At 37.9% G+C, this 23,253-nt stretch overlaps 1 protein-coding gene across 2 annotated transcripts; it reads right to left on the bottom strand.

The window, feature by feature from the left end:
- Nucleotides 1–667: 667 nt before the first annotated feature.
- Nucleotides 668–14,264, bottom strand: LOC102775744 (scavenger receptor cysteine-rich domain-containing protein DMBT1-like). Of its 2 annotated transcripts, none has more exons than XM_035910478.2 (17): nucleotides 14,154–14,264; nucleotides 13,053–13,130; nucleotides 12,719–12,745; nucleotides 12,306–12,617; nucleotides 10,604–10,894; nucleotides 10,178–10,492; nucleotides 9,807–10,097; nucleotides 8,140–8,454; nucleotides 7,634–7,933; nucleotides 6,820–7,119; nucleotides 5,555–5,869; nucleotides 4,668–4,976; nucleotides 4,280–4,573; nucleotides 3,858–4,193; nucleotides 3,662–3,769; nucleotides 1,542–1,626; nucleotides 668–1,414 (listed from the first exon to the last, which is right to left on the bottom strand). In XM_035910478.2, exons 2-17 carry the CDS (start codon nucleotides 13,102–13,104, stop codon nucleotides 1,267–1,269), a joined length of 3,798 nt encoding a protein of 1,265 aa, XP_035766371.2. In that variant the 5' UTR covers nucleotides 13,105–13,130; nucleotides 14,154–14,264; the 3' UTR covers nucleotides 668–1,266. The 2 variants fall into 2 exon arrangements, with proteins under 2 accessions (XP_035766371.2, XP_006797237.2); XM_006797174.3 differs by lacking the exon at nucleotides 14,154–14,264 and adding an exon at nucleotides 13,246–13,394.
- Nucleotides 14,265–23,253: the final 8,989 nt, after the last annotated feature.

A 23,253-nucleotide genomic window follows, 5' to 3' on the forward strand; every position in this document is an offset into this window, starting at 1 on the left:
ATCAGAACCCAGGGCACAGACTCAGCAGGTCCAATCAGAAAAGGTTTATTCCCAGAGAAGGAAAACAGGAATAAACACCATTAAAAAATTGCACAATAAAAAAAAATGTTCTTTAAAAACTAAAATCCAAAATGTCTTGATGCATGCTCAATCATCCAGGTAAGTAAATCCCAGTAAAGACTGAGGCATTATCCAAGTGATGAAACGTTTCATCACTTATCCAAGTGACTTCTTCAGTCTCAGCTGACTGCTAACTGCCATTTGCACAATGACTGAAACCAGCTCACTGAATGAACGATGGGCTGTGAGGTCAGTTATTGTGCAAAGCTACTGTGCATCAAGATGTGCATTTGGCACTTTTAATTTTGTTAATCTAAATATATTGAACTTTATGTAGCTTATTTAATCTACAAATGTATTTTGACCAAAGGTCTACTGAGATATTTTAATATTACGATGATAATTTAAAAAAAAAAAAAGTTATGTACAAGTTAAAAATTTATATTAAATGAAATATGTAAGTTATATATTTTTCCAGTATCGACTAATGATACTAATGATGATAGTCAGTTTTGATACTCTTTGATACTTGAATGACCTCTATAAAGTATATATATATGTAATCTGTGATTATGATAATTAAATTATGATGTGCAAATGACCCATGTTGTATATGAAGTACATATTTATTGTTATACCAGAAAAAATTAAGAAAGAAAAAGCAACTCATCATGAAATATAGTCAGTGTTAAAGTCAAACATGATATTCATAATAGGCATCTTTGTAAAGGTCCTTGAACCTTGAAGTGTGAGAATCACTCAGTTAAGACAAAAATTACCAAATAAAAACACGTGAGAAAGACTTTTGCACAAAAGAGGAATACTCTGACAGGATAAGCATACATGTTATTTTAAACAAATCATTTAAAGTTCTCTTAAAAGATTGGAAACAGCTCAGGTTTAATGAAATGAAGTCTATTTGTTGACAAAAGAATTTAAAAAACTGACAATCCTTAAACAGTCCTAAAGAGCAACTTCACACAGAATGAAAGTGTTTACTTTGCTGATCTGAAATAGTTTGGCAGTCATTTTGCTGTTGCGTTGAAAATTATGATTCAGAGTAGGTCATTGCAACATCACTATGGATGTGGTTTAGATGTCAAAAGAGAAATGAAACTTTTTGCAAATATTTCACTAAAGTTCTGCTTTTTACCTCTTTATATTTACTAAAACCACATTACTGAGGTTATGTTTTCATACATGTTATCATGAAACAACAAGAGGTTCAAGCTCATAACACACTTTTCCAGCCAGGTCTTCGGGTGCTCTCTCCGCATTGCTATCAGTATCTGCATCAGTTTTACTCTGTTCTGGGCTGGGAGTGCATGGCTCATACAGTTGGTTATTCCTCTCTCTGAAGGAGAGAACAAAGAGCACAAAATTGGCAATTATAATCATATCATATCATATATTTTTTAAACTTTCTTAAATTCAAAATATTTGTGCATATTTGAAATGCATGTTTCATTTTTTCCCCTTACCCTTCATCAAGTGCTACAGTGGTTTTGTCCTCCATTTCTTGTTTTATTGCTGCTCCAAATCTGTTACTAAACTGAACAATGACTTCTGAAAATGGAGCAAACATCACCATAACGTTAGCAGTCATTTTTTTTTTAACATTGAAGTGAGCCGATGAACTGATTCAAGGTGCTGCTGAGGATCAACACTGACATTATAAAGAAATAAAGTTGATAACAGTGTAATCAGTTGCTCAGTTACACCTCAAGAAGACAGTGAGCAACAATGCACTGGTTATGAGATTCTGTTGTTTCAGTGTAAATTCACTCTCAGGAGTTATGCACATCACACCAACTGGTCTGGAAAGTACGGTAAATATAAATATCTTTAACAAATGATGAAGGTGAGACAGCCAACATATTGCCACTCACTGTCATGTGAAAAAGAAAGTGCACCCTCTTTTAGTTCAAAGGTTTTACTTGTCAAGACATAATGGAAATAATCCAGTCTTTATCAGATCTTAAAATGATCTAACTACAACCTCAGCTAAACTACAAAATATGACATGTTAAACCATGTCGATATTTGAATCACAAAAAGTAAGCCATGTGTGTATTGTGTCTTTTCAGTGTTTCACTTTGCGTACTCTTCTCACAGTTTTCTGCATTACAGATGTGATTGAGAAAAGTGAAGGTATTGTAATGGATATTATAATAACTTTTTATGAGTTATTGTCAATGGAAAATTGTTCTTAGTAGTCAGTATAATCTTTTAATGATAGTTAGTTTGCATATTGTAGAATACTGCATGTAATCACTTGTGAAGTGAAGCTTGCACACAAGAATTTCACTCGCATGTACTGTACCAGTGTACCTGCACATGTGATGTGACAATAAAAGTGATTTGATTTGATTTGTGTTTAGAAGTATATATGGTAAATGGTAAATGGCCTGCATTTGTATAGCGCTTTACTCAGTCCCTAAGGACCCCAAAGAGCTTTATACTACATTCAGTCATCCACCCATTTACACACACATTCACACACTGGTGACGGCAAGCTACATTGTAGCCACAGCTGCCCTGGGGCGCACTGACAGAGGCGAGGCTGCCGGACACTGGCGCCACCGGGCCCTCTGACCACCACCAGTAGGCAAACATGGGGTTAGTATCTTGCCCAAGGATATTTGGCATGGTCGGTGGTTCGAAGGGATCGAACCACCGACCTTCTGGTTAGTGGCTGACCTGCTGAGCTACAGCCACCCATATGCCACCAACTTTCAATATAGTTGGTGGCATATTGAAAGAATGTCTCATCCTAGGAGGTCTGTAACATTCCAGGGTGTTCCGGCGTTCACCCCCACATCCTAGGAGCATGGGAAAGGTTGTACCTTGTCTTATTGTTTTACTGTAGGATTAACGTAGCTATGTCAGTTTTAGTCTAAGTGCCTTTTTTACATATAGATGAACTGTTGGACTTCCAGACCAGCAGGTTAAGGGAAGTCGTTTATGGGATCACACTCTGACACACACACACACACACACACCTACACACACACACACACACACACACACACACACACACACACACACGTACACCTCCACATTCCAATGTAAGGAACAAGCACCCACTGAAGTATAAATAAAGACGGGGGCAGTCTCTCATTTGCGAATCTTGGAGCCTCACTCTTGGTGTGTGAGCTCTGGAGGCTGCCCTTGCTAGCAAGAAAATCTGTGTGTTTCTCCTCTCTGATTCTCTGCTGAAGAAGTGTTTTAGAATATATCTCTTAACAGTTATTAATCCCAAAGGTACAATTTTGTGAATTTTTCTGAAATAAAGTTGAAAAGGTTTAGTAGCAAAGTAGTTCCTTAACCAGTTTGATGTGACTGAACACTGCTCAATTGAAAGATTTTCAGTGGGTTTACCAGAGAATAATGCTGGTGTTTATAAAAATCAAAACAAGGACCCCAAAGTTGCTTTAAAATACCTAAATAATAATGAGTACGTTCATGTCTACAAGTGCCACCTTATACATTATGCATAGTAGATTTGTCCATTGATAACATCAAAATAGTTTAGAGCACTTTAAAAGACAATATGTATCATAAAAAAGAGGATAATGAAGTTATAAAAACTGTTTCTTACCAGAAACCCCCCACTTCCTTCTCCAGACCAGGAAAATAATAACCACGAGGAGTAGCAAAACTACTAGCACACTCACAACAGCTGCGACAACTGAAGAAGATAAGGTTGCTGTAGGAATAAAAAGAGTTAGACACAATAACCATATAAATAATATATAAAGTAATATATATTTATTGTTTTCAATTTCAGATCTTACAGGTAACGGAGATATAAAGGTTCCTTGAAGGATCAGAAGGGAAGGACATTGCAGAGATGTTAACGCTGTAGCGACACGTATACGATCCTTGGTCTTTAAAATCTACTGAAGGGAGCTCAAAAGTGGCCAGGTATAAGACTGAGTAGCCAAATGCTGACATTGTTTTGGTATTGTTCGTGTTTAAATTTGTCAAACTGAAGAAACCTCTAGAGTAAACGGAATGAATAGAACAAGTGACGGAGAAGGTGCTGCCTTTAGTGACTGATACTCTGTCGGGACTGTAGACCACCATTGCATGGGGGGACACCAGGGAGATGCTGGGTTTTTCCAGTTTAACTGCAAACAATATAAATATATAAATATATATTAGAAAAAGTCAAATTTCCAACAAGTATAAAAAAATGTGCATGATATTCACTGACCTACAACAGAGAGCTCAGCAGGAATTCCTTGAGGATAGTAGATGATTTGATTGGCCATTTTCTTTTGATATTCACAGTAGTATGAACCCTTCTGACTAAAGTCCACTTTAGGGAAGACAAAGGTTGCAGAAGCTTGATCTGAGAATTTCTCAATTTGAAATGACCCTTGGGTTTTTTTCAGGAGAAATGTACCGCCCATGTGTTCTGTTAATAGCGTGCAGGTAATTTCAACTTTGTCACCCCAGTTTACCTCTACCCCAGGGTTGATTGTGATTTCAGGCTTCTGCAGAGCACCTAAAAGAGAAAATTAATGTTGTGTAACTGCCAACACGGTATTCTTACAAGCAATGAGATCATTTGTTAGTTCAAAATGAGCTATGTCTCTTACCTAAGCAGATAACACTGGCATCTTCACCATGCCCACAGTTATTTTGTCCAAAACCAGGATGTGAACAGTGTGAAAGTGCAGACTCTTCGCCTGAGCATTCCACGTTATCCAGCCATATAGGGCCAGTGCCTCTACCAAAATGGGCACTTGCAGGTGCTGAAACGGCATGACCGCAACCAAGCTGTCTGCATACCACATCAGCATCGCTCATTTCCCAATCGTCATCACACACAGTTCCCCACTGTCCTTTATAGAAGACCTCCACTCTGCCGGAGCATTCACCTGAGCCACCCACCAACCGGACTTGTGCTGCATGACAGAGCAGAAAGAGTGAATACAAGTGCAAAGGAAAGTCCTTAAAATAATATTTTTGTATTAATACATGAATCATATAGCTCATATACAGACTTTTTCAACTAATAACAAAATACTGAAGTATAATATTACTTATATTATATAGTTTATTAGTGACTTTGATTGAAAATTAAATATTAAAAAACATTTTAATATGTTTTACATTTTGCTTTTTAATCTATAGAGTAAGATAAGCGGTGCTGTTTATTTAACGGGTTTCAAAATAACTGTAATCACATTACATTTCCCAGTAACGCGGTAATGTAACACATTACTTGGTTAAATTCGGTAATTACATTAGCTACAATTATGTCATTAGCATGTGGTTTCCCAGTTCAAACAGCCTGTTTCTCATCACCTCTAGTTTAAAACACCAAGATGGTGACTACGAAAAAAGAGTCATCTCAAGGCTCCATAATGGGACTTCACAAACCAGTTGGTGACACTTGGAGCTACATTCATCTTTTATACTGTCTTTGATGTTAGGAAAAAATATCTGAGAATTTTGAACACACAATGATAAAAGTCTTTACCTGCACAGAGAACACCAGCATCATGTTCATGCCCGCAGGTTGCTCTTGTAAAACCTTTGCTCGAGCATTGCTCAAGAGAAGTCATATTATCAAAGCATGAAGAGCTAGCCTCCACCACTGGTCCACTGCCTGGGCCATAAAAAGCAGCACCAGGAGCATTCATGGCACGTCCACACTCCAGCGTCTCGCACACCACTTGAGCTTTACTTAGAGTCCAGTCCGTGTCACACACTGTGTGCCACTGCTCGCCATGACGGACCTCCACTCTTCCAGAGCACTCATCGTTAGTGTTAGCCACCCGGATAGCCAAGCTTCCTGTGAAGTCAAGTAAACCAAAAATGTAGCCACAGGTGTGGAAGAATAATCAACAAAATAACTGTGATGTGTTTAGGTATGTTGTACACTGTCTTGAAGCATGCTCAATCATCCAGCTAAGTAAATCCCAAAAGGTTTATTCTGTTCATCTGGACGTAACGTTTTCAGAGGGAGAAACATTTCGTTACTCATCCAAGTGACTTCTTCAGTCTCAGCTGACTGCAGGTTTCCCCAGTCTTATAAACAGTACATTGCATAATGACTGAAACCAGCACAACTGAATGAACAATGAGCTGCAAGGTCAATTCTTTGATAATTAAAATGCAAATTGTCATGACTGTTGATCAACAACCACTGATCAAATATTAATGATCAAGGAACGGACCTCATCATGTTCTGTTTATAAGACTGAAATGTTTCTCCCACTGAAAACGCTACGTCCAAATGAACAGAATCAGCCTTTTGGGATATATTGTACATTATTTAAATTCAGAAGAGCTGCCGACATTACATTCTGGCATTTTTTGTACAAATCCAATTCCTAAAAAGTTGGGACACTGTTTGAAATCTAAGTGAAAACAGAATTCAGTAAGAAAATATTTTATTCACAATAGAACCATGGAAAAAAAGTCTAATATTTCAACTGACAAAATGTAAGAAAAATATTTGCTCTATTTCCAACTGCTCAAAGCGTTCCCAGATATAAACATCATCTTGCATGGAAACACATGTTGCTTTAAAACTTATATGCAGCATTTTGGTTCTTTCCAGATTTGTAAGCTGCTAATTTCATAGTCATCAATGCTTTTCCAGAAGAATGTTAAATTTTGGTGTTTTCTAGGTTCTTTTGTGAATCAACCATGGATTTATAAGATTCTCACATTACTGAATTCTGTTTTTATTGACATTTCACATAGTTTCACAGCCTTTATTGTATGCTTTTCTCTCACCTGTGCAGAAAACACCAGCCAATACAGTGTTGTTGCAAGTCCTGTCTGGATATGGTCTTTGTGGACACTGAGTAAATGTAGACTCTCTTCCATTGCATTCAATTTGATCCGTCCAGGTCTGTCCCGTACCAGGGCCAAGCTGAAGAAGCTTATGGGGCCTCCCACAATCCAACTGTTTGCACACCACTGTTGCATCATTCATGTCCCAGGATTCAGCACACACAGTCCCCCACTGGTTTTTATCAAAATATTCTACTCTTCCATCGCAACGAGTGGATCCACCATTTAATCTCACGTTACCTGGAAATCATTGTTTTCAAATTAATGTACGTGAAATCCAACTTAGAGGCCAGGTCAGAAACAGAAACACTAAATCCTGTTTACATTGTCTTAGCCTTTGTTAAGTTTCAGTGTCTGTGTGTCTGAATCCATGATACTTACACCTGCTGTTTGAAGAGGAGGTTAATCATCTGAACAGATGAGATAACTATGTATTTCATTGTTGCTTTACAAAGTTGCAGGCTAATTATTTTGTGTGCTTATACATCTGTGTGTACTTTGGCTTGCCTGATTCTAGTGACCTTCTTAGAGTACATGCTCAGGCATAGCTCACATGTCTGAACATAGCGACCATGTTTTTGGTATTGGTACCAGATGCATCAACACATGGGTTTCAACTATGAAAAAATATCTGTCTGGTTGTTTGCATCAGCACATTAATTGGAACCACTGATATTTAATATTTTTTAAGAAGGCTATCATTGATTCACTTACATTTTGAAACTCTGAAATTTAATTTGACATAAAGTCTTACCTGAGCATACCACAGAGGCTTCTTCAACACGGTTCGTGGCAGATCTGCTATAGTCTCTAAATGAGCACTGTGTGAGAGAGGTTTCTCTACCATTACAATGGATTTCGTACCCTCTCAGATCTCCACCTTGACCAAATGACCCTGACATCTTGACAGGATCTCCACAATTCATCTCTCTGCACACCACTGTAGCTTCATTCCTCCCCCAGTTGACATTAAGTGCTGGTGACCACTGGTCACCATGGTGGACCTCCACCCTTCCTGAGCACATGTCAGTCCCATTGATTAGTCGAATGGTAGCTACAAAGCAAAGAGGAGAAAATCAGCAATGAGCTGGTGTTCATACAAAAAAAGTGAATTCATTGAAATCCGTGTGATATTCTTATTCGTATTGTAGAAATAACTACAGTATAATTTATAATAAAATGCTAATCAGAAAAAAAACAAAGTAACATCTAAAAGTAAAAAGAAGACATTGTATGAAATGAAACATCGACAGTTTGTACCTGAACAAATCACTCCTGCATCTTCACCATGACCGCAGTTATTTTCTCCAAAGGAGGAACGTCTGCAGTGCACAAGTGACGTCTCGTTACCATGACAGTTGACATCATCAAGCCAGATCACTCCTTGGCCTTCACCAAAGAAGGCACTGGATTTGGAAGTCTGAGGTGTTCCACAGTCCATGGCTCTGCACACCACCTCAGCATCTCTGAAGTCCCATTCATCATCACACACTGTTCCCCACTGGCCGTCATGCAGAATCTCCACTCGGCCAGAGCATCGGTCAGTGCCGTTCACAAGCCTTAGCGGTGGTTGACCTAAGGGCACACATTAAGGCATTAGCAATAAATATTACAAACTTTCAAATTGATTCTATTAAGCTACATGCAGTTACATGCATATTGTAAAAAACAGACTCATTATTCATTTTGAATAATGAGGGACCCTCTTATGTTAAAGACCTCATAGTACCATACCAGCCCAATAAAGCACTTCTCCCTCAGACCAGTGGCTTATTTGTGATTTCTAGGATAATTAAAAGTAGAATGGGAGGCAGAGTCTTCAGCTTTCTGCCCCCTTTCTCCTGTGGAACCAGCTCCCAGTTTCGATTCAAGAGACAGACACCCTATCTGTTTTTAAGATTGGACTAAAAGCTTTCCTATTTTGTTAAAAGTTATAGTTATGGCTAGATCAGGTAAGCCTAAATGCTCTTTAGTTATGTTGCAGTAGACCTGGGCTACTGGAAGTTGCCCATAATGCATTGAGCATTTCTTCTTCACTCACTTCTTTTCACTCTAGATGTGTTTATAGAGACAGACAAACTTGTTTGATAGGATCTGAACTTTTTTTTTATCTTTGAGAGCAAGTGACTCCAAAGGGTAGTGGTTTATATGTTTTGCTAAAAAGCAAATATTCCTGGTTTGGGCATGGGAAGAGACATGGCACATGTTCGGACCACAGTGTGGTCCTATGAAGGCAGCCCACTGTAGGTTTGCCGAGTGTCCACACATGAACCCCAAGGGTTATATTAGCTAGGATAGTGTCGTAGGATAGTTTAATGTGTTCTGCTGACTTAATAACTGTTCCAGACCTCTAGCATTAAAGTCAGCACAACAACTGTGTGCTAGGAGCTTCATGGCATGAACTTCCATTGCTGAGCAATTCCTGAAACTTTCATGTAAGGTGGATGTGGCCCAGGTGGATACAAAGTATAACTTTGGATGGATACAAAGTATAACTTTGTATCCATCCAAAGTTATACTTTGTATCCATCCAAAGTTATACTTTGTATCCATCCAAAGTTATACTTTGTATCCATCCAAAGTTATACTTTGTATCCACCTGGGCCACATCTACATTTATACTACTACTACTACTACTATTCTTATTCACTCAATATTTTCTTATAATATAAATGACTTTTGCCTTTATAAATTACTAAATGCATAACTGGAAACCATTATGTTATCTTTAACTTGTCAGTGTCTACCACTGGGTTGGTAGATTTAATATTTCTGATGAGCCTCGAACCTTTAATTTAATTTACTGGTAAACAATTAGTAAAAAAAAAAGATAATAGACAAAAGCTATTCTTCTTAAATAATCAAACATGACGCTTGCTATCCTTGGAAAATAGTGGCACAATTTATCTGTATCTTTAGTCTCTTACCTGCACATGCGAGAGAAACACCTGCACATGATCCCATGTGTTCTTGCAGTAGACATTGGCTGATAGTGCTCACATTACCAGTGCATCTACTTGTGAACCCTCGCAGTGAGCTGTCACCAAAAAAGAAGTTGTTTTGGGGTTTCATTGGCACTCCACAGTTGAGCTCCTTACACACAACTGTAGCTTCTTTAAGGCCCCAGTTATTATTACAAACTTTCCCCCATCGGCCATTGTGGAAAATTTCCAGTCTGCCAGAACAACCATCAGTCCCGTTTATCAATCTGACTGTTTCTGCAAAGCAAAATTTGGTGTTGTTAAAAATTTCTTTAAAACTCAGTTTTGAACAACAAACAGAATAGAGCCTGCGTTACCTGAGCACACGAGACCAGCATCTTCATTGTGGTCACAGTCATGTTCACCAAAACCTCTGTGAGGACATTGAGCAAGGGACTTCTCATGACCAGTGCACTCAATATCATCCAACCAAACCTGATCCTGGCCTCTCCCAAAGTAAGCCTTGTACTTGACTGCGAGAGCATTGCCACAGTTCATCTCTCGACATGCCACAGTTGCTTCTTGCATCCCCCATCTGTCATCACAGACTGTTCCCCATTGTGAATTATAGTAGATTTCCACTCTACCAGAGCAGCGGTTAGTCCCATTCACAAGCCGAATGGGTTGACTGTCTGTTGGGTTAAAAAAAATGTTGAGGGTAAGTTTATTCAGCAAGGGGACAGTCTAACAGTGTCAGTTTACAACAAATTAGTGATAGTTTTGTGGGCACAAGTGTGACTTACTTCCACAGACAACAGTAGCATCCTCACAACTTTCATTGACTTTTAGAACTGAGCACTGTGAGACAGAGGTCTCATTTCCAGAGCAGATGGTTTTGACTGCGGTGAGGTCACGTGCTTCTCCAAAATAGGGTGTTTCGGTCTGAGTGAGAGGATCACCGCAGCCGGCCTCTCGGCACACCACCTGAACTGCTTCTTTGCCCCAGTCATTGCAAACTTTTTTCCACTGACCTTCATGGTAGACTTCCGCTCTGCCATTACAACGAGTGGTTCCATTTGTAAACCGCACATTTTCTGTAAATAATGTTAAAAAAAAAATTATATTTAAAAAAAATGTAATAACAAATATCTCTTAAATATAAAACTAAGAGGTAAGTCGGTGTTAAATAATATGGATGGATGGATGGATGGAAATTTTTTTGGTAAGTTAGCTTGCTAATTTTAAAGCCTTTTTTGGCCAGGAGCTGGTTGGTTAAGGCCAGAATCAAAACTGGAGTCAGCTATCACCATCAGACAGGTTTATCTTGTTTGTTTAAGCTGATTTGCTTAGTAATCAGTGATCAGTAATAGGTATACGTGTACTTCCCAGTAAACCAAATTCTTAATTTACCTGTTTTCATTTGACACTTTCACTAGACATTAAGGGCAAAAATAAATGTTTGTAATAAAGATTAGAAACATTTATTTTGTGTATATTAATGTATATGTTATTATTAGTACTATTATTATTATTATATATCATTATAGTCTTGTGTATAGGAATGCATATATTGTACATGTTACATTGTACACTGTAAAATATGCTTTAAATGTAGCCCTTCACAACCTTTAAATCTTTATAGCAAGGATCAACACATAATAAATCTATTAAATATCAAATTCCTGGTGTGAACTACTTTAATAGTCCAAAAAAGTGGAGGAAAACACTATTACCTCTTTAGTTGGACATGGCAAGAACAAAAGACTAAAAATGAATGTTTGTGATTGTGTGATAAAATCTGTACTCATATTTTGTGCAAATAAATGGATCTTCTCTATAATATACACAGATAGCTGTCTGTATTTCAATACCAAACACATGAACACATGATTGCATGTTACAATTTATATAGGCTTATGATGGCTTCTACAGCAATATATAAAATTCAGTTTTATCAGTTATATTTTTGTTTCACAGAAATATAATCACAGAGGAACTTAAAACAGGAGATACTATAATGCCGCAGGCTAACATAAGTGCTGTGTTAGCTGGTTTTTAAGTTGTGCAGTATTTCTCAATTTCAACTACAGTTCCACATTTCATAGAAAAGGACATTTGGGGGTTTTGCTGAGCTGACACCTTTCTCATATGAAGGAATTCTGCATGACTGCTGTCAGTGGTAATGATAATGGTTAGTACAGTGCTTGCTTAGCTTAGCAGAAAAATCAGAGAATAGTGGAAACAGCCAGATTGTCTGAGAATGACAAAATCCACCTTCTCAACTAGTGTAACATTTCATGTGTTGCTTGTTTAATCCTTAAAAAAAATCATATGTAAACATGTTGCATTCATCAAAACAATATTATATTTGAACCTAAAGTAAGACTGGCAAAGTTCTTAATAGATGCGTATAAGGAAAAACAAATACACAAACATCTTCTTTGAGAAAATGCTATTTGATAAAGTTAAACCTCACATCTGAAGTCAAACATTATTTAGGCTTACCTGAACAGACCACACCCGCATCTTCACTGTGGCCACAGTTATTTTGCCCAAACGGTCTGTGTTGACACTTAAGGATTGAAGACTCATGGCCAACACACTGTACATCATCCAACCAGATCTCATCTTTTCCCTGTCCAAAGAAAGCACCTTTTTTGGCCTCCATAGCTGCCCCACAGCTTAGCTCTCGACACACCACCTCAGCATTGGCAATGCTCCACTGATCATCACAGATAGTTCCCCAGCTGTCTTGGTAGAAGATCTCCACTCTACCAGAGCAACGCGAAGGTCCGACCAGCCTAATTTTCTCACATTCTGGATATGAGAAAAACAAAACCACAAAGGATGCCTTGGCCATAAAGACATTACAAAAAATTTAATATATATATATATATATTTGTGTGTTACTTACTGACCAGTAAACTGTAGAAAACTCAAGAGGCCTGCAGCAGAAATAGCAAAATGATGTGATTAAGCCTGACAGGCCTGATATGTAAATCTAGATATATTCTTCAGTTAACAGCCAGTCATAGCTATAATATGTGAAATATATTATAAATACAGAACAGTCTGGAATATTTTCTAATTGATGCAGTAAAGCATATTTAACACTTCCAGTCATCCAGGAGTATTTCAGTGCAGACACTAAAACTCCCATTGGTCACTTATGATGTTAACAAGCAATCAAACTATGTCCACTCAAGAAAAAACACAAGAAGTCAGACTGAGAAAAAACCTCCAGTAACTTACCAAGAGACAAGTAAAAAACAAAATGTCGTTTTTCATCCGAAATGAGGATCATATTTGGTCTTCAGTGTTGATCAAATGCTGTAAAATATTTTTGTAAAATTAAAACAGTGGCTTTACCTCTCCTCCTGTGTTTAGAAAAGCTTTTTAAAGCCTTTTTGTTTTTATCTAGAAGGTGATCATATAGTCCTCTTACCTTTTAAATTCACAATGTCTAGAACACTATTGAAATGAAATCAAAATTTAAACTAACTTGCTCATGTTTGAAATACCCTACGGATAAAAGGCCCCATGAACATATCCAGTAATTGTTATGAATCAAAAGGGACCACCTGGACTTGGACTGCAAACTGGATCCATGTTGACATTTTGATCAATCATTAAAGGGGAGATGATGAGAGGGGATTTTGTTTTTTACACAAAGCCTACATTACTATTTTAAAAAAAACAGGTGTGAAATTGAGCAGAAAGAGAAACAACCATTTAAAATAATGCTGGAAAAGAGTTACAACAGTAAGAATTATTTTTGCACGCAACATAGATAATTAGGAAATAGAGATCACAGGGACGATTTTTGTGAAATATTGATTGGTGAACTTGACCACTGACCACCCTCGTCACCTGCCTCCTCCCACCTCTGGTTATCATTCACAGCAGTGCTTTCATCTTTCATTTGTACATGTTGCAACAATCCTTCTATTTAATTCCACTAAGCAGGATGAACTCATGTGCAAACAACCTTTTTTTTAATAAAAAAAATAAAAATTCTACATCACAGATTCTCTTAGGAAGCCTCCAGAGAACAGCTGATTTCAGATATTTGACGTGAATATAGAGCTTAATTATAGTTGTTTTTAGTATCACAATAACTTTTACACATGTTAGTGGAATTTCAATGTTCATATATATCATATATTAATGCTGATGTGGCACTTTGTGCTTACAGTGTGATATTCTGAACCTGGATTATTGTGCAGGATATCTCTATTCTCCTCTCTGTACATCTAACACAGCATAAGAAAGAAGTCTTTTGTTATGTTAGATGAACCAAACTTTAAACTTTAAATAAGCTATTTGAATATATTTTGCAAATAATGTTCTTACCTTTAAAATAGATTATTGTAGGTTTTGTTCATCAGTATAATGAAGAATAACTCTGTTTTGAGGTACCAGATCTCAACTTGCTAAAGTTTGTTCCTTCGCTAAACTGTTCAGACCCAGTTCTTGTCCTGTATTTTATTATTCAAGGCGTTCTCATCTGGGATTGGGTATGCAAAGCACTTCCTGTTGTGAACCTCTGAGTCTCAGTCAGTCTTATAAATCTGTTCCTTTTTTGTTGTAAATACTAAAAGCATACATTACTTTAATTAGTCAGATTAATAAGAAATTGATGACTAATCATTGCTTTAAAATGACCTTTCGATTAAATGTTTTGTTGTTTTCTAAGAACGCTGTGTTCATTCTTTACTTGCTATTTCCTAATTAATTTGTCCATTCAGCATTTTTGTTGATTTTGGCAGATTTTTTTATCTGTTGTCACACAGAGCAATTTCCTTCACATTATCTTAACTTCCTCTTTTCCCAGCCTATGCCTCTCAATGTATTCCTTACTTTTCCTTCATTTTTGCTTTCCTGATAGAAAACAACATTTTAACAAGGAAAATGTCAAATATTGAGAAGAAAGTTGATGGTTTGTTTCCAGTGTGTTGCCATTTACATACTTTTATTCAAAGAAGAGGGGATCCTACAAATAAATGGCCCTATCTGCTTTTTTGAGACGTGAGCAACTATTGAGCAATAAGAGGAGATGAGTAGTTGTCCCATTCTTGTCTGATAGGATTATAGCTGTTCAACAGTCACGAGTCATCTTTATAGTTTTCATTTCATGGTGTGTTTCAAATGTTTTCAGGTAGTGAAAGGTAGTTCAGCATGTGGACTCTTCTGCAGTGAAGCCATGCTGTTGTAATAGTTCCAGCGTGCCGTTTAGAAGTGTTTCGCTGGCATATCCAAGGCCTTACCTGAAAAAGACATTGTCTAGGTGGGAGCATATGTTGCTCTAAAACCTAGTGTTTACTTTTCACTGCATGGATGGTGAGTTTCCATTGCAAGCTGCCAATTCCATAGGCTCTAATGCAACCTGTACCATCAGGGATGCGGGCTTTTGAACTAAATGTTCATAACAAGCTGGATGGTCCCTCTGTTCATTAGTCTGGAGGACGTGTTGTCCATGTTTTCCAAAAATAATTTCAAATTTTGATTCCTTTGACCAAAGACCAATATTCCACTTTGTCTCAGTCTATTTTAATTGAGCTTTGACCAAGATAAGACTGTTTATAGATGACTTCTTCTTTGCATGGCAGTGCTTTAACCTGCACTTGTGGATGCTACAGTGAGCTTTTCCACACTGACTTATTTTTGTATATCCTATGATATACTGTGAATCAATTTTTGTCAGACAGAAAAATCCAATGTGGTTAGCAAAGGTTATCATTGTCCCCTCACAGCAATAAACTTATGGGTTTGAATCTTGAAGTTTGCATGTTCCTTTGTGTCCTCTCTAGAGGTACTCTGGTCTTCTCCCACAGTTCAAAGACATGCATGTTAAGTTAACTGTTAATTGTAAATTGACTATAGGTGTGTTTGTGAGAATGGTTTTCTGTCTCTCTTAATTAGTTTTGCAACAGACTGGTGATAGCTAAGAAAATGGGTGGATGACTGGCCAAATATTTCAGCTTTGTTTGGTTTGTGGTTGTGCTTAGACTTGTGGCCAAAGTCTATGCTTATGTTTTCATATATTGCATAAAATGAAGTCACATAGTAGGTTGATTACTTTAAAGTTCATGTGTGCATTTCTATAACACTCTCCATTCATTTCTTTATACTTCAAAACCAGAGTTTAGCATCTTCAGTCGCATGTGTGGGAATAAAGTGATAGAAAAAAATAGATACATTTGTTTGTCTATTCAGTTTTATATTATTTGTTACAAAGTCTCAGTCAACAGTCCTCAGAGGGAAGTACTTGGTTCATCTGTTAAAAGCTTGCATGCAGTGAAAATGTCCTTATAGGGATTGTTTGAAGAAAAAAAATGGGTTGTAGCACAACCAGAGGCTGTGAATAACGTGAAAGTACTAACTGGCCCAATGAATTGAACTGAGTCTTGGCAATCTTCTATTTCCAAACTTTGTCAATAGCAGAATTTGAAACTAGTGTTAGAGAATACTGGAGTTTGAAAGGACAGCAGGTTAAACACATATTGACATTTGGGTAAATTATTACAGGATCTGAGGTTCTCTGATGGGAAATTACATCACAAAGCTACCTGAAAAAGAAGACACTGTGTGCAGTCTGATAAACAGGCTGGTCATGTCACAAACAAGATAATAGTCTAATAAGTAGAAAGGCGTGTATATACCAGAGTTATAATTAGAACAGCAATTGCAGCGCTAGGAGTACTTTTATCTTGTTATTGGCTTGGATTTGTGTTAATATTAGACTGTTGTAAGGACCTCATGCACTTCCTTAAGACAAATACTTTGAAGACCTTAAATTATGTATTAAAGGCAATACTGTACAGTTAGCAACTATTTTTAACTTTCAAATGCTCACTCTACTTCAGCTTGAATTGTTCTAACATTTTTGGCAACTCCAATAGCAGCCACTGCAGTTTCCCCACAGAAAATAAAGTCAGATACACTTACCAATCACTATGTTAGCTACACCAGTTCAACTGCTGGTCAATCCAAATATCTAATCAGCCTTTGACATGGCTGCATCTTAGTGCATTTTAGGGAAAGAGACATGCCTCCCAAAGTTAAAACCAAGCACCAGAATGTGGAAGAAAGGGGATTTAAATGACTTTGAACATGGTTGTTGGTGCCGGACAGGATGGTCTGACTATTTCGGAAACTGCTGATCTACTGGGATTGTAACAAAACCCTACTGTGGTATAGGGAAAATGTGTGGTATAGGGAAAAAGAGAAAATCACTGCATAGATCCATCCTGCTTGTATAAACGGTTCAGACTGGTGCTAGTAGTATAATGGTATATGGGAACTTTGGCACACTTTGGGACCTTTAGCATTGGTTGTGCAGCTTTCAAACACCAAAGCCTACCTGAGTGTAGCTGCTAACGATCCCCTTATGACCTCAGTGTACCCATCTTCTGATGACTGGTTTCAGCAATGTAATGTAATCAAGCATCTTTGGGATGTGGTTGGGGGCAAGTTCAAACTACATCACTTCTGTTCCATTAGGCTATTATACAATATCACATTTTAAGTAGTGATGGGCAAATGAAGCTTTCTGAAGCATTGAAGCTTGTATTGCAAGGGTTAATTATTAAACGGTATTAAACAGTCCTCTTTGGTGGCATCTGGTGGCCAAAAACATGAAGAGCATCTTAATTCTACAAATTAAACTGCTTCATTATGAATTCCCACTCAAGAGCTCAGTTGACAGCTTCTGTTTAATACCATGTGACAGTTATTCAATTCAATTCAATTCAATTGTATTTATATGGCGCCAAATCACAACAAAAGTTGCCTCAAGGTGCTTCATAGATACAGAGAAAAACCCATCATATGTCCAGCCCTAACTATATGCTTTAGCAAAAAGGAAAGTTTTAAGCCTAATCTTGAAAGTAGAGATAGTGTCTGTCTCCCGAATCCAAACTGGAAGCTGGTTCCACAGAAGATTTACATTTAAATACTCTAGGAACAACAAGTAGGCCTGCAGAGCGAGAGCGAAGTGCTCAAATAGGGTGATATGGTACTACAAGGTCATTAAGATAAGATGGGGCCTGATTATTTAAGACCTTGTATGTGAGGAGCAGGATTTTGAATTCAATTCTGGATTTAACAGGAAGTCAATGAAGGGAAGCCAAAACAGGAGAAATATGCTCTCTCTTTCTAGTCCCTGTCAGTACTCTTGCTGCAGCATTTTGGATTAGCTGAAGGCTTTTCAGTGAGTTTTTTGGACATCCTGATAATAATGAATTGCAGTAGTCCAGCCTGGAAGTAATAAATGCATGAGTATCACACAGTTATGTGAAATACTGGGCTACCATTGTGGTGCTGTATTATTTTGGAGTGAAAAAAAATGTTGTCTATTTGTTTATTCATCAAATTTATCATTTGTCATTGTGTTCTCCCTTTGTTTGTGACTCCTTGACATTTGTAAACAGTTAAATAAAAAATTATTCTAAATGTATATTTACACTCTTAGAATAGGTTGGGCATAATGCTTGTGCAATGAGGTACCTGCCTCAACGTGATTATGTAAAAACCAGTGTGTGTCGTATCGTGGTTTGCTATTTCTTGCACCAAAACACCACAAATCCCGCAAACAATCACTTCCTTATCCGTGCTCGCATTCTCGCCAGTCCGGACTTCGTAAGTTCACACGGGAGTCCGGACGCAGCGCGATCATTCGAATGGCAGTGTACTTGATGACATCTTCTCTCCGGGGTTTTTACTGTCATCCCCTCTTAATTTAATTGTGATTAATAAATGCAATGGACATTACACATGACATAAAAAAAATTAGTACACACTCAAAACTTAAAATAGACAGCTGGGATTCACGTGACTCTGACCAGATTAACTAAATGTGGGTTTTTTGGGTGGGGGGTTGAGACACCTGAGCATTAGCTTCAAATGGACAATCACTAATTTTATAATTCTAAAACAAATACGAACACATTTTCATTCCATTAAAAAAATGGAAAAATAGATTTTTCTCCTCTACTCTTTTCGATTGAGTAAACTTTAATCCATCTTGGAATAAGGTTGTAGAGTCATCTACGATAAAAACTATGTATCTATTCCCTGCTGTTAGCTTTGGTATCACACTGTGTTACTTGAAATGTCACAGTTAAAAGATATACTGTTCTAAACCTGGCTTCAGTTCTCCCCACAGAAGCATATTTCTGAACCACATGATTGTAGCAGCTATTACTGAAATATGGTCACCCAGACCTGACCTACAGGGCACACTGCTGGCTAACCGTGATACGGTTGTACTTCATCACTGAACTAAAGTGGAATTTACAGATATCTGTACTTTACATGAGTAATTATTATTCTGACAACTTTCTACTTTTACTCTCTACATTTTTAAATTAATATCTGTACTTTCTACTTCTTTCCTCTTCAATACAGGTTCGTTACTCTTGGTTAGTGGGCCGGTCCGGAGGAAGTGCAGGTGTGCCTAAGTTGTGGCCTTGGTACCATATAACATTTGATAAGCATTACAGAACAGGAGTGACCATAAAGGAAGTAATGTTTGTTGTGTTCTTTTTTAACTGTCAGGTAATTTCTAATGCAACATTTGAAATTACATGCAAGCAGCAGAAATGAGCTTCCTCCAAAGGATGGCTGGGCTCTCCCTCAGAGATTCAGGGACAGGGACACAGTACAGTGAATATTCTGATACTGGATGACTGGTTTTCTTTGTTTTCAAGAAAGCATCCCCCTTAATACGCTGTTCTATTTTTTTAACTGCATGAACAGAAGATGCACCTGGTTTATTATAAATAATATAAAGTGCATCAATTTTGTCCACTTGCCTCAGAGACACCATCCTGCTGAAATAATCTCCATGAGTACTGTGTCATCTCACAGTACTCATGGTGGAATTCATTATTTCCTTCTATTCCAGGGGTGTCGAACTCCAGGCCTCGAGGGCCGGTGTCCTGCAGGTTTTAGATATCACCCTGGATCAACACACCTGATCATAGTTCATTACCAGGCTTCTGGAGAACTTCAAGACATGTTGAGGAGGTTATTTAGTCATTTAAATCAGCTGTGTTGGATCAAGGACACATCTAAAACCTGCAGGACACCGGCCCTCAAGGCCAAGGCCAAGTTCGACACGTTTGGCCTAGAATATCTGGTAAAGTTTTTGGTGATTGATGAAAATTCTCCCTTTTTTCTTAACAAAAGTTTCTATAGCAGCGGGAATCTTCAGGGCCCATGACCCCTATACAGGAAGTCTTTTTCAGCATCCCTGATGCTAAGAAAAGAATAGAACACAGGTGTTGGACTCCAGGCCTCGAGGGCCGGTGTCCTGCAGGTTTTAGATGTGTCCTTGATCTAACACAGCTGATTCAAATGGCTAAATTTCCTCCTCAACATGTCCTGAAGTTCTCCAGAGACCTGGTATTGAACTAATCATTTGATTCAGGAGTGTTGACCCAGGGTGAGATCTAAAACCTGCAGGACACCGGCCCTCGAGGCCTGGAGTTTGACACCCCTGATCTAGACGTACCCAAACAGACCACTCCTGCATCTTCATTGTGGCCACAGTTATTTTGCCCAAACGGTCTGTGTTGACACTTAAGGATTGAAGACTCATGGCCAACACACTGTACATCATCCAACCAGATCTCATCTTTTCCCTGTCCAAAGAAAGCACTCCATTGGCCTCCATAGCTGCCCCACAGCTTAGCTCTCGACACACCACCTCAGCATTGGCAATGCTCCACTGATCATCACAGATAGTTCCCCAGCTGCCCTGGTAGAAGACCTCCACTCTGCCAGAGCAACGCGAAGGTCCGACCAGCCTAATTTTTTCACATTCTGGATATAAGAAAAACAAAACCACAAAGGATGTTCAATGTTTTACCTAGACCTTAAAAACATAAAGGCAGTTTTTTAATGGAGAAATCCAATTATCTTAATATTCATGGGTTATTTACTGACCTGTAAACTGCAGCAAACTCAACAGGCCTGCAGCAGAAATATATAGCAAAGTAGTCTGATTAAACCTGACAGTTAAGAGATGTGAACTTAGATACAAAACAAAACTGTAGTCAGACCTATGATTTGTTAAATATATTATAAATATGGAAGACAAAAGGATCCTGGATAGTTTTAAACTGATCCAGTAAATAAACTCCCACTTCTCACTCATGATACTAACACACAACCAAACCATGTTTCCACTGAAGAAAAAATATGTCCACATGAAGTCAAACTGAGAAAAAACTCCAGTAACTCACCAAGAGACAAGTGAAAAATAAATTGTTGTTTTTCATCCAAAATGAGGATCATATTGTGTCTTCAGTGTTGATCAAATGCTGTAAAACATAACAGTGAATTTGAAAAATGGCTTTACATCTCTCCGAACCCCCTGTCTTTAGAAAAGCTTTGTTTAGTCTTTTTGTTTTCACCAAAAGTCCTCTTTAAATTCACAACGACTAGATATCTTTTAAAAATGAAATCAGTATTTGTAATAAATTGCTCACCCTAAGCATAAAACCCCAATGAACAAATTCCTTGTTATGAATCAAAATCTAGCTGGACTTGGATTACAAACTGGAGAGATATTGACATTTTGATCAATCATTAAAGACAAGTCGATGAGTGGATTTTGTTTTTCACTAAAGCCTACATATACTATTTTTTTTTAAACAGTTATCATATTCATCATAAAGAGAAACAACATTTTACATGATGTTGCAAAAGATAATGAAAGACAACAAGAACAAGAATGATAGTGCAGATCTCCACCAAGGTGGCTCATTCTCTGGCAGTTTTTACTTTGAAAGGAGTAGTATTTGTATAGCATATCTTATGTACAGTATATAAAATTTAAAAAAACGTTGTTGCCTTTGTTCTTTTTAAACATGAGTAGTATGTTATGGAGCATAAACAATGCAAAGTGCAAGTTTTCGTTATTTGCCCTGTTTGAAACTCATTTTAGTATACTTACCATAATTTTGAAAATAAACAGTTGTCATTTTTTATGTGAATATACTACATATGTAGCATTCATTTCATTGTTTATAAAATTTGTTTAAATGTTTATTTTTGTAAATGTTGCCAATAAAAACAACAAAATAATTTTTAATGAAATTTTAACATTTACTCTTACTTCTGGTATTGGTACTTTTTGGTACTTTCTATATGCTCACAATACACAGTTAAGTTTTTGTCAATAGCCATTCATTGGGTTAACCTTGAAGAACGTACTGAATGTAAGGTAAATTTATATTGATTGTTAAGATGACCCCACTTTACACCCCTACAAAATTTTGGCATAATTTATTCAAAACTTTGCAAGCTGTCATGTTTATAGATAGAATGAGACATACAGTGGGGCAAAAAAGTATTTAGTCAGCCACCGATTGTGCAAGTTCCCCCACTTAAAATGATGACAGAGGTCAGTAATTTGCACCAGAGGTACACTTCAACTGTGAGAGACAGAATGTGAAAAAAAAATCCATGAATTCACATGGTAGGATTTGTAAAGAATTTATTCGTAAATCAGGGTGGAAAATAAGTATTTGGTCACCTCAAACAAGGAAAATCCCTGGCTCTCACAGACCTGTAACGTCTTCTGTAAGAAGCTTTTCTGTCCCCCACTCGTTACCTGTATGAATGGCACCTGTTTGACCTCATCATCTGTATAAAAGACACCTGTCCACAGCCTCAACCAGTCAGACTCCAAACTCCGCCATGGCCAAGACCAAAGAGCTTTCGAAGGACACCAGGAAAAGAATTGTAGACCTGCACCAGACTGGGAAGAGTGAATCTACAATAGGCAAGCAGCTTGGTGTGAAAAAATCAACTGTGGGAGCAATCATCAGAAAATGGAAGACATACAAGACCACTGATAATCTCCCTCGATCTGGGGCTCCACGCAAGATCTCATCCCGTGGGGTCAAAATGATCATGAGAACGGTGAGCAAAGATCCCAGAACCACACGGGGGGACCTGGTGAATGACCTGCAGAGAGCTGGGACCAAAGTAACAAAGGTCACCATCAGTAACACACTACAACGGCAGGGAATCAAATCCCGCAGTGCCAGACGTGTTCCGCTGCTGAAGACAGTGCATGTCCAGGCCCGTCTGAAGTTTGCCAGAGAGCACATGGATGATACAGCAGAGGATTGGGAGAATGTCATGTGGTCAGATGAAACCAAAGTAGAACTTTTTGGTATAAACTCAACTCGTCGTGTTTGGAGGAAGAAGAATACTGAGTTGCATCCCAAGAACACCATACCTACTGTGAAGCATGGGGGTGGAAACATCATGCTATGGGGCTGTTTTTCTGCCAAGGGGACAGGACGACTGATCCGTGTTAAGGACAGAATGAATGGGGCCAAGTATCGTGAGATTTTGAGCCAAAACCTCCTTCCATCAGCAGAGATGGGCAGTAACGCGTTACTTGTAACGCGTTACTGTAATCCGATTACTTTTT

This window comes from Neolamprologus brichardi, chromosome 15 (genome assembly GCF_056152115.1).
Source record: "Neolamprologus brichardi isolate AB-2024 chromosome 15, ASM5615211v1, whole genome shotgun sequence".
Taxonomy (NCBI): domain Eukaryota; kingdom Metazoa; phylum Chordata; class Actinopteri; order Cichliformes; family Cichlidae; genus Neolamprologus; species Neolamprologus brichardi.

Excerpts from the sequence above, each read along its gene's own strand:
- LOC102775744 (XM_035910478.2), bottom strand. The coding sequence starts at position 13,104 with ATGATCCTCATTTCGGATGAAAAACGACATTTTGTTTTTTACTTGTCT. Across the intron at positions 10,098-10,177 it reads TGCTGGTCTCGTGTGCTCAG|AAACAGTCAGATTGATAAAC; the intron begins GTAACGCAGGCT and ends TTTGCTTTGCAG. Across the intron at positions 4,977-5,554 it reads TGCTGGTGTTCTCTGTGCAG|CACAAGTCCGGTTGGTGGGT; the intron begins GTAAAGACTTTT and ends TCTGTCATGCAG.